Consider the following 17,142-nt stretch of genomic DNA (forward strand, 5'->3'; position numbering starts at 1 on the left):
GAGAATATCAAACGAATATCAAACGTCAAACGTAGAATATCAAACCAACTTCAACTTAATTAAAAGTGTTATTATAAAGTTCCTGTTTGATTCTGTCTTGTTCTGCCATCACCTCTGCCATCGTTCGGGCATACTTTAAAAGTCAGACCCGGACCTTGGACCCTGACCCAAATCGGACCTCAAATCGGACCCTAATTCGGACCCCAAATCGGACCCCTTTCTACAAAAGTCAGACCCCCTTAGTACATCTGGAGTGAAAATTAAAAAAAAAGGGGCTGGAAAATAACTTTTGATGTCGGATCAGTTTATGAATAATAGAGAACCCCATAGAATAAAACCTTTCAATAACCCCCTTGGAAAATTTGAAAAAAGAATATAAAAACAAATGGAATATAGCCCATTTGCCCATTTGGGTTCAAACAAATCAAACGGTAAACAAAATAGTGTCATCAGAAATCCAACTATTCAAGAGGGAAAGACTTACAAAATGTTCCCTGCACAGTATATGATGTATGATCTATAGGATTGTGTTATTCATTGTGTAAAGAAAAGGGTAAAAATAAAAACCAAGAGACTTTTGACTGGTGTTTGTGCCCTACCGTGAGTATTCGGTGAAGGCTTCTTCGTAAAGGCGAAAGACATGTACCTATTTTTCGGATCCGGCATGCGGGAATAGTGTCAGGACCTGCAGGCGACCTGGTAGGGTTGGGAATGGGTGTGGTTTGGGTGTGGTTACGTATCAGATTGGCTAGGAATTTGGTTATTATCAGTTAGGGTTAGGGTTGGAGCTTGAAACAAGCACTCTTTTGTGATTTTCTCTTAATACAGTCTGGTCTGCAGTTTGTACAATATAAATAGCCGTCTGAAACGCGCTATCGGCATGAATCCGTGGCGCAGTGGATAAGGCATTGGGTTTCAGAACATCGGAACTTTGCATTTAGTGGGTTCGAATCCCACCGGTGGCGATCTGTCGGTAAGTCGTTCAGTAAGTTAGAAAACATAGTAAATAACTCACAAAGAACCAGAAAGTCAGAAAAACTACGAACAAGAGACTGGAAAGTACGAAATAAGTCAAGATCTGTCTTTCGTCTTTACGAAGAAGCCACGACCTGAGTATTCGAGCTGTGAAGACAAAGTTTTTTTTTAATACAAGATCTTGTCCGAATTAGGGTCCGATTTGAGGTCCGATCTTTGGTCCGAAATAGGGTCCGGGGTCAGGGTCCAATGTCCGAGTCGACTTTTAAAGTATGCCCATATTTCGTGCTTCAAAAAAACTTTTCTGGCGGGAACCACAGATATTTTATATAACGAAGTGGTTAGACGCACGTCAGATTATTTTTAGCCTGACGTACGCAGATCCGTTCTATATAGCTGTTGTTAGACGCACGTCAGGTCGAATTATAAATATATCAAAAATCTGAAATGTGACCAGTGCTCGTGGCGCGTTGGAGAGAGCGTTGGTCTAGTGGTTATGTCATTTTTTCACGAGTGGGTTCGAACCCCCGAAAAGTCAAAAGTTTTAAAAAAGATGAAGAAAGACCTAGCTAGCTTGTACTCAGATGGCGAGATGCGAGATGGATAGGACTGGATAGGTCAAAGAGGAGCTAAAAACACACAGCACAGTATGATTCAGGGATGAGTATGATTTGGCTTGTTGTAACTTGATAAAGATTGATATTTGGATAACACACTGATGCCACAACTTTTCATGGATTTGTCAAACTCAACAAGGCATTTGTTAGGTAAGGTTAGCTAGATAATGATTGATTGCAATTCAATCATCATCATGTTCTTCTCCAGCAGGCCCTCCCACTCGATACTCGATACAATCGATAATTTTCAATCGATGACCAATTGATAACCAATCCATGCATCATGGATTAGATATCGATTGATTCCGATAATTGATAGGTAGTCAAGCCCAGCAGGCAATGTCAACCGAACTTTATCGAACCGATTTTCGTAATCGAATCATCAAACTCAATCGAACTTAATCGAACGATAGCTGTTCGATTACGATAAATAATCGAACAGTAATCGAACTTTACCGCAAAAATATCTTGATTAGTTCAATTAGTTCGATTAAAAATACTGTTCGATGTTGTTCGATGACTCGAGTAGTTCGATAAATGTTCGATCGATGATTGAACCTTGTCGAACTGCAATCGAACCTATTCACTCTAAATCAAGCAATGGCCAAGTAATGGTCAACGTTGTAGGGGTGTAGACGGAGAGCGGAAAGCTAAAGGCAGTCGAAAAGAAAATCAAACTCTATCGAACTACGATAGAACTCATCGAACTAACATCGAATCATGATCGTACATCAATCGAACTTAATCGAACTTTACCGAAATTTCTTGGCTTGATTACTGTTCGATTTGGTTCAGTAATCGAACAGTAATCGTTCGATTAAGTTCGATTAGTTCGATATTAGTTCGATCATCGAACAGTTCGATTGACATCGCCTGGTCAAGCCTATTTAAATCTTGATCAATTGATGATCAATAATTGGTGATTTTCTGATCGATTCAGCAGGATTCAGCGATTGTCAGTCGATTGATCATTGATTGATAATCAACATTGATTGGCCATCGTCGATTTTTAATCAGCTCTTACACAGTAAACCAATGATAACCAAACAATCAATCAAGAGTCAATCGAAAGCAAGGATCATTTACAAGCCAATCAATAACTAATCGATCAATCGATATCCAATCGCCAATTCAGTGATTGGTTATCGATTGGAAAAAGATATCGATTTGTATATATTGATTGGGAGGGCCTGGTCTTATGAAATTGTATATAAGTCACTGTGTTAATGGCCGATATGGCGGTGGATACAAACTGAAGTTGTGGTCTTTCTCAGTGGTGATTTGAATGTGCCCCTTGAATGCCAGTTTGCAGAGTATGGCAGAAATCATCGAGATCTCGAGGGCAGAAAGTAGTAAATTTTGGAGGGCAGGGGCAGATTTTGCTGAAATTTCAATCCCAGGGGCAGAAAAGCTCATAACTTCCCAATTTAAGCCATATTTTCTGGTTTATTTAGTGTATTTCAAGTAGGTTTTGTGATTTCAGGGGCAGGTTTTCAAGTTTCCATAAATTCCTTGGGCCCCCATGACATGACATGTTCTGAAAAAAGGCTTGAATATGAAACGTTGGCAGTGCAGTTTACCAGACGGTACTAATCAATAAATTCGATAATCGAACGACCACTTATCGATTACTAATCGAATTTTGAGGACCAAAATTTCAAAATATTGGTGAGTCTTCGATCACACTTTCTTAACAACCCTTCGAAGACTCAACCGTTCGAGTGATTCGACTGTTATTGATTACTTTGACTACTTCAATAACCAAGCATTCTGGTTTTCAAATATCCGACAGGTCTGAGTCTGTATTTAAGTGGGTCGAAAATAAAAGTAGTTTAACCACCAACCACAGACTTACTTAACTATTCATTGTTTGAAAGGGTTGAACATTGGTGGATTTGAATATATAGATCTTTATTTTTCTTTATAAAGAACGCCAACAAAGTGCGGATACAAATCAAATAAACAGGTAATCTTCTCTTTATCCATTATATTTAAAATCTGACCACACGTTTTCAAAAAAGCGAGTAACACTTGAGACAAATAAAGTTAAGAAGAACCAAAGGCATTTAATGGTATATACACGACGGGACCCTAAACAATGGGTGTTAAATTCTTATGTTTGTTTGGGCAGGATATAGAGAACATGATCAATCGTCTTCTTGTTAAGGATTTTTTCTTTTTCAGAATTCAATTAATGAATGAAGTTTATTATAGGAGAACGTGTCCGATTGGTTACAAGGCAAGGTAAGGTTGTTATATTTGACTAGAGAATTTGGGCGGAATTCAACTTTGTCCCTGGGGGGGGGGTACTTAGGCAAAATTGGGTGCTGGGTATGTGCGGACGATAAGACTCGGTTTTTTAACCTTCCAAAGTCTCTCTAAGGGTTACAAAAATCAGAAAATTTCAAAGTAGTCTCTCTAAGGGTCGGAAAATTAGCACGAGTTTTAGGAAAATTTTTTAACCTTGACAAGATAAATTGTAAAAAGTCTCTCTAAGGGTAGGAAATTTTTTGAAAATCGAAGAAAATTTTCAAAAAAGCCTCTCTAAAGGTCACTTTTTCACTAAAATTTGGTCTCTCTAAGGGTCGATTTTTGGAGGTCGAGTCCGCCGCTCATACCCCTCATCCCCCTCATCCGCCAACCCAAGTAGCCACTCAGAACCTTGTCCCCTTCATAGAAAAAGCCAATACGCTGGGGGAACGAGGTTGGGCAGGATTACATTCGTGAGAGTGTGTTTTGTTTATAATAACACAAACTGTATATCAGTGTAAACGTTCGTCAACTTCGTAAAGGCGTAAACGCAGAGTGGTAATTTTTTTGACGTTTGATGGCTATCTCTCATTTCCCACCCGTCTCTCCACCGCCCTCACCGCCAACGATTTGTATTGGTTTGAAAGTTTGAGTCTCTAGTCTCTTTCTTTTAGGAAATCGGTTCGACATTGAAGGGAAACTGGGGAAATAACAACAAGAGAATAGAGCAAGGAAAAGACAAACCCAACATTTATTATAAGCCATGCTTTATATTATTACATTTTGGCTTTTTGAATTATGGTTATACATTTTTAACGTTTACCATTTTGTACATATTCAAAAGTTACAGATAGTTCGTGTCGTGTTGTCTGTTGTCAGGTTGTGTCCATCAATTATATGACCCCACCCAGTAGTTAGTCCTTTGTTGGTGTGGTGGTGCCGCCATTTCTCCATCTGAATTGGTTAGAAAGAAAAACCCAACGGTACCACCCCCAGTCCTGCCCCGTGTGTACGAACGGAAGATTGATATCATCCCAATCTCCCGCCCAATAAAAGAAGACGCCAACCCTGATAATCTAAGTTAAATTTCCGATATACAGAACTCACGAACACACGTTATGACCCCGGTGCAATGATCAAAGGTACTCGATACAATCGAAGGTATTCAATATGATCGAAGGTATTCAATATGATCAAAAGTAGTCGACAGTCATTGAAAGGTAATTGGAGTGATTGAACGAATCGAAATTAGTCGAAGAAAATGCCATAAATTGAAGTCGAGTGAGTATTCGATCACCGATAAAATCGAAGGGTGGTCATTGACTAAGTAACCTAATTTCTTGTGATTCGGTGATTCACAACGAAAATTTCATCATAAATAATGATTGATATTCTTATCCAAACAACATCTTGTATTTCTCAAGGAAAATCACCTAATTCCTTTTTTATCCATACAGCGGGTGGACGAACTTTTTAGGGATAAATCTTTTTCTTCAAAAATAAAATATATAATAACCCCCTGGAAAATATGTAAAATTAACTAAACTCCCTTGAAAAAAACTTTTATATCCCTTGGAAAAAACCACTTTGTACCTTAAAAACTGGGGTGGACAAAGTAAACTTTGTCTACTGCACCCTGGAAGGTTTAACCAGACGGTAGACCCCTAGGAAATATTTATATCCAATATTAAAAGAAGGTTGGGTGGAAGAATCAAAGTCAGGCTTCCACCCCTGGAAATTTTCAGATTATTAAGTGACCCTGGAAAATTTGCATGCCCATTATTACCCCCGGAAATTATAAAGAAATATTTCAATCTATGCTCTACACAATGAAAGGGCTGTCAATTTGTATTTTTGAATGAAAATTATCAGTCAATTCTTCGTATTTTTGAAGGAAAATGACCAATTTATTCTTTGTATTTTTTAAAGCCATATGAAATCTTTATATATCCATGTCCCCCGCAAAGATCCGACCATAAAATGCTGAGTCATCATAACAAATAAAAAATCGAGATTCAAATTTTATCGGGCCTATTATCAAGAATTCACATAATTAGTATAATTCTCTAAACGAATAATTTTAAACAAAAGATTTTAACAAAGAAACTTTTCACAAATGAAACGAGAGGGGAAGAATTTGCAAAACAAACAAAACTCTCTCCTACTTATTGATTTAAACTTTCTTTTAAATGCTACAATATAAAAGACTATTAAATAAAAACAGGAAGGGTGAGGGTGATATCTTTGGTTGTTTTGGAAGAAAAAAGTAATGTTTAAAAGAATAGTCGTGTGCGTGTGTGTGAGAGAATGCTATCTAAATAGACGATGAGTTAACGTTTAGTCAGGTCAGTATGCTGACTCAGCAGACCATGGTTGGATCTTTGCAGGGGACCTCGAATACCCCTTAAAAAGCCGTATACATTCTTTAAGGAAAATGATCCATCATTTCTTGGTATTTTTGAAGGAAAATGATCGATCAATTCTTTGTATTTTGGAAGGAAAATGTACTATCATTTCCTTGTATTGTTGAAGAAAAATGATCTGCCATTTCTTTGTATTTTTGAAGGAAAATAACCATTCAATTCCTTGTATTTTAAAGGAAAATTATGGGTCGATTCTTTGTATTTTTAAAGGAAAATGACCTTGTATGCGTGAAATGAATAACAAATAAGACAGTTCAGCACATGAAAACCCGATCAGTAAAAAATATCCTAGCTTGTCCAAATATAATGCTTGAGTATTTTTTTATTGTGATAATTTCCTTTTGATTTGTTGTAAGGGGCTTTTGCAAAGTCTTTTCGTTATTTAATTCCGAAGAGAGGGCCAGCATTTAAGAGGGGCTATTGCCACAACAGGGTTTTTCTTTGGAAATGGGTGGAAATTGAAATATCCATATCATAGAAAAAATCCTACCTAGGTGGTGGAAACTTTCTTGGTTGCCTTTGTGGCTAGAATATAAATCCAAAATTCAGTTTTTCCTAAAAATGAAAGTTGATTTTGAAAGTAGCGCATTGTCTCGTAGGTTATGCTTGCAGGTTACATGGTTACAGAGATTACATGGTTACAGGTTACATGTGAAGTGAACTTTTAAGGTAAACTTTTATGTTAAGGTCATTATTCTTTAAAATTGATAATTTCATTTTAATGTCGAATTTAGGTGATGGACTCTGGGTGAAAAGAATATGTCGGGTATGCGGAGTGCAGGATCCACCACGAAGTTTGTTTCCTGACGCTCCAGATATGACAGATTGGGTACGTACAGCCTCGATCTCAAGGCTAATATCATCAAAATTTTTATTTGATAAGTTGTTTCTATTTTAACCCTTTGAGGCCGAAGGGGGCCATGTGTGGGTCCTTAAACAAAAATCACCATAATTCAAGCAAATTTTATGATATGATGCTAAAAATCTGTATAAAAGTAGTAAAGTAATATGCAAGTGTAATGAAATTGTTTTGTTTGGCTAAAATACAGTCCAAATGCTTTTTTCAAAGGTCAAAGTTACTTTTCGTGATCTGTCAGATAAAAGAGTCGAAATGATTGATTTCAAGATTTAACAAATTATATACTGTTGAAAAGATATTCAGGGCATTATTTTGTTTTGAAAATATTGAAACATGAAAAAGAAAAATATTGGAAGGCAAAAATAAATACTTAGAGGCCAAACGGACGCTCTCAGTAACAGCTTTGAACACAGAACCCCTGCTTTACAAGTCCCCTGCGTTATCCATTTGGACAACTTGACATGTTCTATAAACTTTAATTTTTGGTAGAGATTCGCTTCATGATTTGAAATGGCCTGATTCGCGAAATTTCGCGTGTTTTGATAGAATTTAATTATTTTAATGTCAGAAATTTTCGCGTCCAGAAAATTTCGCGAATTTCGCGAATGACCCCTCAATTCGCGAAATTAAATGGTCGCGAAAAATATCTTTTGACTGATTCGCGAAAATTAATTCACGCAAAATACATTTTTAAAAATTTTCCTGGTCATTTTTTGCTTATTAGAACACAACAACAGGCTTTTTAGCTTATTTTGCCAGTGTTTTTTCTGGCTGAATCCAATATCGCGAAAATTAATTCCTACGAAATGAATTAATCTTGCTGATTCGCGAAATTAAATTCCATCAAAACACGCGAAAAGTAATTAGTTTGGTAATCGAAGATTAATTTGTTTCGCATGAATAAATTTTCGTTAAACTGTATTTTCCCAGCAAATAATGATCTGACATTGATAATTATTGTAGTTTCTACATTATTTTGAAATCATTTCTCAAAAAATAATTTATCTCTTTTCTTTCAGGTTGACTGTAAGAAGTGTAGCCCCAAAAGATGGTTCCATTTACTTTGTTTAGGGACGAAAGAGCACGATCCGCTGTACCATTGTGATGATAAGGTAAAGTCTGTTTCAAAATAATCTGCAGCTGAGACAAGAAAGACCTGTAACTTTTGATAGAATTCGAATTGAATTGCGATTTTGTGCTCGTTGAAAAGATATTCTTGAGTGGAATATACAAAAAGACTTTTAAAAAAAATTGAAAAATGAAAATGAAAAACGAAGAAGAAGAAAATCAACTTCTTGTAGAATTGTGGTATAAATACCATTTTGACAGGAGTGATTCTTCAATCTTAGATCATCATCACTGTGAAAAAATTTTTCAAAAATATTCAATCCATCAAAAGATATCAAACAAAGTTTATTATTGATTGATTGTCAAAAGGCTGTTTTATTGCGATGTTTTTACTACTTTATACAACTTTATAGGGTCAACCAGTAATAAAATCTGTTCGATATCTTTTGATTGATTGAACATTTTTGAAAATTCTTTTTCACAGTGATGACGATCTAAGATTGAAGAATCACTCCTGTGAAAATGGTATTTATACCACAATTCTACAAGACGTTGATTTTTTTCTTCTTCGTTTTTCATTTTTCAATTTTTTTAAAAGTCTTTTTGTTTAATAATATTCCACTCAAGAATATATTTTCAACGACCAAAAAATACTTCCCTTTCCCTGCGTTCTTACTTGTAAAGATTGACGCAAACATTGCATTGCATTGCATTTTTTTAAAAGAAGTTTATTAGAATTGTTTTATAGCGTACCGGGAATGCCTCCGGCTTTTATTATTGTATAAGTTAAGATAATATATTCGACACAAAACAGTTTAACATTGCATTGCACAAAAATTGACGTCGGTCGGTCTATACCATGTAATACAAATTTATGTGACGTCATTTTGATGTGCACAATACACCTATCCATACTTAACGACGCGGTCAGCTTTTTAGGGGACTGGGTAGGAATTTAGGGGGACATTTTATTTCCGGCGCACGGCATTTTCAAACTGTAACCTAAGCAAACCAAGCCAAAGCACTTTTCCGCGCGAAAATCATTTTTCCTGAATCTCTGCGGTGGAGCATAAATTTTTTTTCGCATTCAAACAAGATCAACTAAAGTGACGTTACTTTTTCGTTTCAATGCTCTTACATTTTTTCAAAGAGCACTCCTGCACCTTTGTTTTCGATACCGTCAACGAAAGAAATCTGTACTAGTAAACTCGACCGAGTCCCCTAAAAAGCTGACCGCGCCGTTAAGTATGGATAGGTGTATTTGTACAAATCGATTGCGTCATTTTGTTTATATCGAGTATCGCCCTCTCAATCGGGTAATAACCTCGTTGAATAACTTAACATTCCAAAATGCTCGTACTGTGTACAGTGGTCACTAATTGGATAACCCTTTGCTTGAGCAAGATCGTTTGCTTTCAGCTCTCGTGGTGTCATTCCTCTCCGGAGGATGGTTGTTCTTCCTCCTCTTTTTCTTGATCTCAGACTTCGCTGCCCTGTTGGCAACGTCGTGCAGGGACATCACAAAAACGTCCCGCATCCCCTTTCAAGCTGATTTTTTGTCATTTGAAGACTTTTATAACGTTTAGTTTTTTGAAAGGGATAGGAATCGAGAAATTTTACTTCAAAGAAGATAATTTATTTCTGGCACCTCTGGTAGAATGATTACCTATTCATTTATTCTTCTTTTTCTTCTATTCTTTAGAAAGTCAAGGTCACAAAATCCCTCGTACTCGAGTCAGGAGATCTCGTTCTTAAGAGAAGAAAAAACAAGCAGATCAAGAAATGTGGAGCAAAAGACTGCAAAAATAAGCCAATCAACACACTGCCACTCGCATCACCACATAATTTGATTTTTATGAAGAAGGAGAAACGGTTGAAAAGAGATGAACGAAAAGCAACAGCAAAAGAGGATAGTTATGTACTCTCCAACGTTCATTACCACGTGGACAGATCATGCACGGGTGATTCGACATCAATCTTCGTTTCAGATGATGTCGATGTTACTTTAAGTGAAAAAAAACATTTAGAAGATAATGGGTTTCACATTTGAACGAATATCGAATATACTTGAATTGGATCAAATTTCGCGAAATTAAATTTTGCGAGCTAAAAATATAACGAATTCAATCGGATTTAAATTCGCGAGTTGTAGAGTTTTGAAAAATGTTGCATGGATTTAATTTCGCGAATGAGCCTGAAAGCAGCTGAAAATAAACATTTCTTTGCCATAAATGGAGACTTCAGACTGAAAAATGCGATTTTAGAGCGATAACCAGCTTTTTTCATTTTTAGATATAGAACACGCGAAATTAAAGTAACTTTCAAACGTTGGTGTAAGAGTGACTTCTTCTCAGAATTAGCCACTTTATAAAAGTCGTCGTTGATTTAGTTTCGCGAGTTAGCAATCTGACGCGTTTTTTCGAGTTTTAATTTCGCGAAAATGACAAAAATTCGTGAAAGTTTAACGGATTAAAGCAAACCCTAAATTGGAGTCGTTTATCGTGAATGTAATATAGGCGTTATATGATAATATGATATCGTTACGGGATAATATTAGTTGTAAACTAACCTACACTTTCCTTTATCCTACCCTACATTTTCTTTAATTTAGTCGTCTAGCATGCTATACTAAGTAGATCCAGAAAGTTTTACGCGTTTTGATTTTTGAAATCCGTCTAGGGGGGCATACTCAGTTGCATTTGCAGTTGCGTTGACTTGTTGATTTTAATGCATGATACATGACTTTTGAGGAAGTCATCGTGGATCCTTCCATCCTCTATAACTCGAACTCTTAGGGGGGGTCAATTTCTTTCGAGTTAAGGATACATTCGAGTTATAGACACTGATAATAGTGTTATTCTGACGGGACCAAAAGGATCGTTCGAAAGAAGGACACATTCGAGTTATAGAGATTCTAGTTAAAGAGACTCTACCGTAACTATGATTTTTTTAGATTTTACACTTTTAGGCGGCAAACCTCTTGTAAATAACCTTACTCAACGAAAAAAAGAAAGATATATTATGACATGGCTACCAAACTTTTTTTATTCTATCATTTTTGTAGATTTTATACTTTTAGGCGGCAAACCTTCTGTAAATAACATATACTCAACGAAAAAAGAAAGACATATTATGCCAAGGCTAGCCAACTACTTTTTATTCTATCATTTTTCTAGATTTTACACTTTTAGTACATAAACTTTTTGTAAGTAGAATCAGAGGAATGTAAAGAGATGGAAAAACAGCTTCTTGAAAACAATGGAAAAACGGCTCGTCATATACCAGGTCTCTTGCCCTTAAGGGAGTTTATGTCGAGTAAATAGGTTTCTTTTGTTGTCGCTATAAAAAATCTGAATAATTAGCGTGTTGTGACAAAATTCTTTTGTTTCAAGCCTGATTATGCGCAAACTTTTAGGGCCTATATTTTGGGTACACCTCTACTATACGAAAAGGTACCTATATCTTCTTGCTCGGAATTTCCTAGCGGTTCTACTGATATAACCGCATCATGACCGCACCATAATATGGAAAGCTAGAGCTCGAGAAAATTATAACTTCATCTTGATTTTACTCGACTTCGGACAGTTTTACAAGAACCAATTTAATATCATTGCGTTAAGAATTTCTTTTGCTATACTTTGGTAAAAATATTGCTCCTTATTCTTAAAAATTGAACTAGTAATCGACAAAAAAGGAAAAATAAATTTTCATTTTTATCGTCAAATCATGTAGAAACCGTCCGATTTGTATGGCGAGCCGTCTTTTCTGGACATTCATTTAATGACCTAATCAATGTTTTTACAATAGAATTTTCAATAGAAGTGATCGTTGAATTTTGAGTAATCAGAAAAGCTGTTTTTCCATCTCTTTACATTCCTCTGGTAGAATGGTGAACGTGGAAAGAAAGGCAAAATTAAAAGTCATTGCACCAAATTAATTTCCCAAATAAAAAAAATTTAGGCTAACAATTCATAGGCCATTGCCCAACTTCTTTTATTCGCAAACGGCAGGTCGCCCAGCAAAACAATTTCATTCAATCAGTAGAAAAGTAATATTCTCTCCTTAATTCTTTCTTGTTAAATTTTGACCAAAGAGTGTAATACTATAAGGCATTGAATACCCCTCCAACAAGACTAGAAAAAAATTGTACAAGTCCCTATTTAGTCACATCCCCGACAAATGAGCAAAGAAGAGTACGAATTTTTGGGTGTCAAAATATCTTACGACATGGGAGTATTTTACAGTTGCGCGCAAAATGTTGGATCTAACTTGGATGGTGATATTTTACAGACAACCAAGCGTTTTTTGTCTGTAAAATACTTTAGGCGTACGCTTCCGTGCTAAATTGTTCAAGGGACTTTTTCTTTTTTTGCGATTTTTACAACCACAAAATTACTTTTCAATAGCCCCCTCCCATTTTATGATTTTTGGCTCAAACGTATCAAACCTTCGTTTTCCTAAGGAAGATCACTCTAATATCTCTCAATTATGAACCCTTCCATTCTATTGTTTTTCTACCGGGTTATTCCACCCCCTTTCCTTCACAATACACTCTTCTCGAGATGCGTAAAAAGCATTGCAGGCCTCGTTTTCAACAAGAATAATTATTCAACATCAAATCTAAGTAGTCGTAAATGTATTCCCATATCGCAATTACCAATTTCAAAACAAGCGCAAACGTTTATAAACAATAATTACATGTCAAATGATGTTAAGTTACCTTGACAACATATTTGAAAACGAGGCATGCTTTTATGCATCTCGAGAAGAGTGTATTAAGAACGGAAGAAAAAAACTTTCGCAAGCAGAAATTTTTCCGAATTTCGGTCTTTTTCATGGAAGTAAGTGTCTTTGAGAATTCTTAACAGGGTAGTTCGTGAAACTAAGCTCGCAAAAAATTCTTTGAAAAATTAAAGAACAGTAAAACTTCAAATTCAGTCCAAGAACAGCCGTCTTTATCAAATTCATGGAATATTTGTAACTGTAAATTTTCATTTTTATTCGGCGATTCGCAAAACTTTTTGCTCTCAAAATACATTCTTTTGGATTCACAAAAGTAGATGTCTAAAACTTCGCAATCTTTTATCTTAAAACAAGTCTTGACCTGGCATTTGTTTAAAACCGGTTGCACGACACAGGTCAGGCTCCATGCACGTCAGATTCGACCTGACGTGCGTTTAGCGACAACTATATAGAAACGGTTACACGCACGTCAGGATCTATGCACGCTGGATTTGACCTGACGTGCGTTTAGCGACAGCTATATAGAAACTGTTACACGTACGTCAGACTCAGCAACAAGTCATATTTGACCTGACGTGCGTTTAGCTACAGCTATATATAAACGGTTGCACGCACGTCAGACTCAGCAACAAGTCATATTTGACCTGACGTGCGTTTAGCGACAGCTATATAGAAACTGTTACACGCACGTCAGACTCGGCAACAAGTCAGATTCGACCTGACGTGCGTTTAGCGACAGCTATATAGAAACGGTTACACGCACGTCAGACTCAGCAACAAGTCAGATTCGACCTGACGTGCGTTTAGCGACAGCTATATAGAAACGGTTACACGCACGTCAGACTCAGCAACAAGTCAGATTCGACCTGACGTGCGTTTAGCGACAGCTATATAGAAACGGTTACACGCACGTCAGACTCAGCAACAAGTCAGATTCGACCTGACGTGCGTTTAGCTACATCTATATAGAAACGGTTAAACGCACGTCAGGCTCCATGCACGTCAGATTTGACCTGACGTGCGTGTAGCTACAGCTATATAGAAACGGTTAAACGCACGTCAGGCTCCATGCACGTCAGATTTGACCTGACGTGCGTTTAGCTACAGCTATATAGAAACGGTTACACGCACGTCAGACTCAGCAACAAGTCAGATTCGACCTGACGTGCGTTTAGCTACAGCTATATAGAAACGGTTAAACGCACGTCAGGCTTCATGCGCGTCAGATTTGACCTGACGTGCGTTTAGCTACATCTATATAGAAACGGTTAAACGCACGTCAGGCTCCATGCACGTCAGATTTGACCTGACGTGCGTTTAGCTACAGCTATATAGAAACGGTTACACGCACGTCAGACTCAGCAACAAGTCAGATTCGACCTGACGTGCGTTTAGCTACAGCTATATAGAAACGGTTAAACGCACGTCAGGCTTCATGCGCGTCAGATTTGACCTGACGTGCGTTTAGCTACATCTATATAGAAACGGTTAAACGCACGTCAGGCTCCATGCACGTCAGATTTGACCTGACGTGCGTGTAGCTACAGCTATATAGAAACGGTTACACGCACGTCAGACTCAGCAACAAGTCAGATTCGACCTGACGTGCGTTTAGCGACAGCTATATAGAAACGGTTACACGCACGTCAGACTCAGCAACAAGTCAGATTCGACCTGACGTGCGTTTAGCGACAGCTATATAGAAACGGTTACACGCACGTCAGACTTAGCAACAAGTCAGATTCGACCTGACGTGCGTTTAGCGACAGCTATATAGAAACGGTTACACGCACGTCAGACTCAGCAACAAGTCAGATTCGACCTGACGTGCGTTTAGCGACAGCTATATAGAAACGGTTACACGCACGTCAGACTCAGCAACAAGTCAGATTCGACCTGACGTGCGTTTAGCGACAGCTATATAGAAACGGTTACACGCACGTCAGACTCAGCAACAAGTCAGATTCGACCTGACGTGCGTTTAGCGACAGCTATATAGAAACGGTTACACGCACGTCAGACTCAGCAACAAGTCAGATTCGACCTGACGTGCGTTTAGCGACAGCTATATAGAAACGGTTACACGCACGTCAGACTCAGCAACAAGTCAGATTCGACCTGACGTGCGTTTAGCGACAGCTATATAGAAACGGTTACACGCACGTCAGACTCAGCAACAAGTCATATTTGACCTGACGTGCGTTTAGCGACAGCTATATAGAAACGGTTAAACGCACGTCAGGCTCCATGCACGTCAGATTTGACCTGACGTGCGTTTAGCTACAGCTATATAGAAACGGTTAAACGCACGTCAGGCTCCATGCACGTCAGATTTGACCTGACGTGCGTTTAGCTACAGCTATATAGAAACGGTTAAACGCACGTCAGGCTCCATGCACGTCAGATTTGACCTGACGTGCGTTTAGCTACAGCTATATAGAAACGGTTAAACGCACGTCAGGCGCACTTGAGAATTCGTCGAATTAATCAAGATGATCAAGAATTTTACTAGACAATTTTAAAACTTTCCGCGACCTGACGTGCTTCTAACAACGGCTATATAAAACGGATCTATGCACGTCAGGTTAAAAATAATCTGACGTGCGCGTAACAACACGGTTTATATAAAGCAATGAATAGAGCATTTCCGTTCCACTGTTGTTGATCAAGTACACTCTATCTAGTGGTTTATATAAAACATCTATGATGATCCGCAAGCTGGCCGCTAAAATGGTAGACATAGTAGCGAAAATAATTTTCAAGCGCGCCAACCTGCATTTTTTGGAAACAGGTCCCGTCGATTTTACCATGTCGGTCCACCTCTCTGTCGGTCCACCATGTTAACTTTACACTGATCATTCTTTCTAACTTTTTCTCAAGGTAGAATTGTCTCAATCATCTTATGTAGGCATCAGGTAAGTGAGTTTATGAAAATATTTCAGGAATAGTAAAGCATTGTTTTTTTTTAAGTTAAGCTGGATAGTCTACAGAAACTTTTACTTAGCTACATATCAAAATAAATGGGCCATTCTAGAAAGTTTTGTTACCCCCATCGGAAGACATACATTTTCAATTTTTTCTAGCCTCAGAAATAATTTTTTTTCCACAGTTCCCCCAGGCAGTGGGTGGTTGGAAATTCCGATGAAAATCCATGTGCTTTTGCTTAAAAAACAACACAAAAGGCTGCTAATTAATACCAGACGATCTCAATTGAACGGAATCGACGATCGAACCAGTCAAACCAAATCGAATGCAATTGACCGATTGAAATTCGATTGTCGAATGCAATCGAATCTCAATCGAATATTACCGCAATTTTCAGATTCGATTGATATTCGATTGCGTTCGATTGATGTTCGATTGCGTTTGATTGCGTTCGATCGTCAATTCATTGACCCCCGGATTGTTCATCGCATAATTTCTACGGGAAATCGAAAGTAATTTCATTCAGCTTGTGATGTTTGAGAGCTTGGATGTTGGGAAGCTGCAAGAATAAAGCCAGACAATCTCAATCAAACGGAATCGACGATCGAACCAGTCAAACAACAATCGAACCAATCGAATATTACCCAGAATTTTGACGTTCGATTGAGATTCGATTGCGTTCGACAATCGAATTTCAATCGGTCGATTGCGTTCAATTTGGTTCGACTGGTTCGATCGTCGATTCCGTTCGATTGAGATCGTCTGGTTAATAGGCAAGGAACACTGACCCATTTACACGTGCGGAATTGTTTTTACTTTAGCATATGAACAAGGCCTTAAAAATCGAAGCGCTGTCTCGGGAATTGAATGACAAACTTTGGTTGGTTGATTTTGACTGCTGCATGTTTTATTTTGTTTCAAACTTTCAAGTTTTAATTTTAATTGTCATTGCGAACTTGATTCAGGCAGGTAACTCTCATCCTTGTTGCTTAAATACATCCTATAGATGACTGATGTTGTTTTTTCTGAAAGCTAGATTTCCTAGTGTGACTAACAACTGTACAGCAAAAGCAGAATGCTGAGGCTAATAAGACCAGACCTATCAATCGAACTTGTCGAACCAATCAAACAATCGAACTCTATCAAACAATTAAAGTTTCGATTAAAAAAATTAATCGAACTCTAAGATTTTTTAAAAATATTGTGAGTGTTCGATTAAGTTCGATCAATGGGTTTTGGTTCGATCAGTTCGATAAACCAATTTTGTTGGACAAGTTTGTGC

At 37.5% G+C, this 17,142-nt stretch overlaps 1 protein-coding gene across 9 annotated transcripts; it reads left to right on the forward strand.

Annotated features, from left to right (window-relative positions):
- Positions 1-1,326: 1,326 nt before the first annotated feature.
- LOC136803461 (uncharacterized) lies at positions 1,327-11,459 on the forward strand. 9 transcript variants are annotated; one of them, XM_067060192.1, is made up of 8 exons: positions 1,331-1,742; positions 3,522-3,558; positions 3,777-3,836; positions 4,517-4,643; positions 4,943-5,062; positions 7,000-7,094; positions 8,144-8,236; positions 9,895-11,459. In XM_067060192.1, the coding sequence occupies exons 5-8, from the start codon at positions 5,032-5,034 to the stop codon at positions 10,240-10,242; spliced, it is 567 nt and encodes a 188-aa protein (XP_066916293.1). In that variant the 5' UTR covers positions 1,331-1,742; positions 3,522-3,558; positions 3,777-3,836; positions 4,517-4,643; positions 4,943-5,031; the 3' UTR covers positions 10,243-11,459. The 9 variants fall into 9 exon arrangements, with proteins under 9 accessions (XP_066916295.1, XP_066916291.1, XP_066916293.1 ...); XM_067060191.1 differs by having other exon boundaries at positions 4,517-5,062; XM_067060193.1 differs by having other exon boundaries at positions 3,807-3,836; positions 4,517-5,062.
- Positions 11,460-17,142: the final 5,683 nt, after the last annotated feature.

This window comes from Clytia hemisphaerica, unplaced genomic scaffold, assembly GCF_902728285.1.
Source record: "Clytia hemisphaerica strain Z4C2 unplaced genomic scaffold, Clytia hemisphaerica genome assembly, whole genome shotgun sequence".
NCBI classification, from domain to species: Eukaryota; Metazoa; Cnidaria; class Hydrozoa; order Leptothecata; family Clytiidae; genus Clytia; species Clytia hemisphaerica.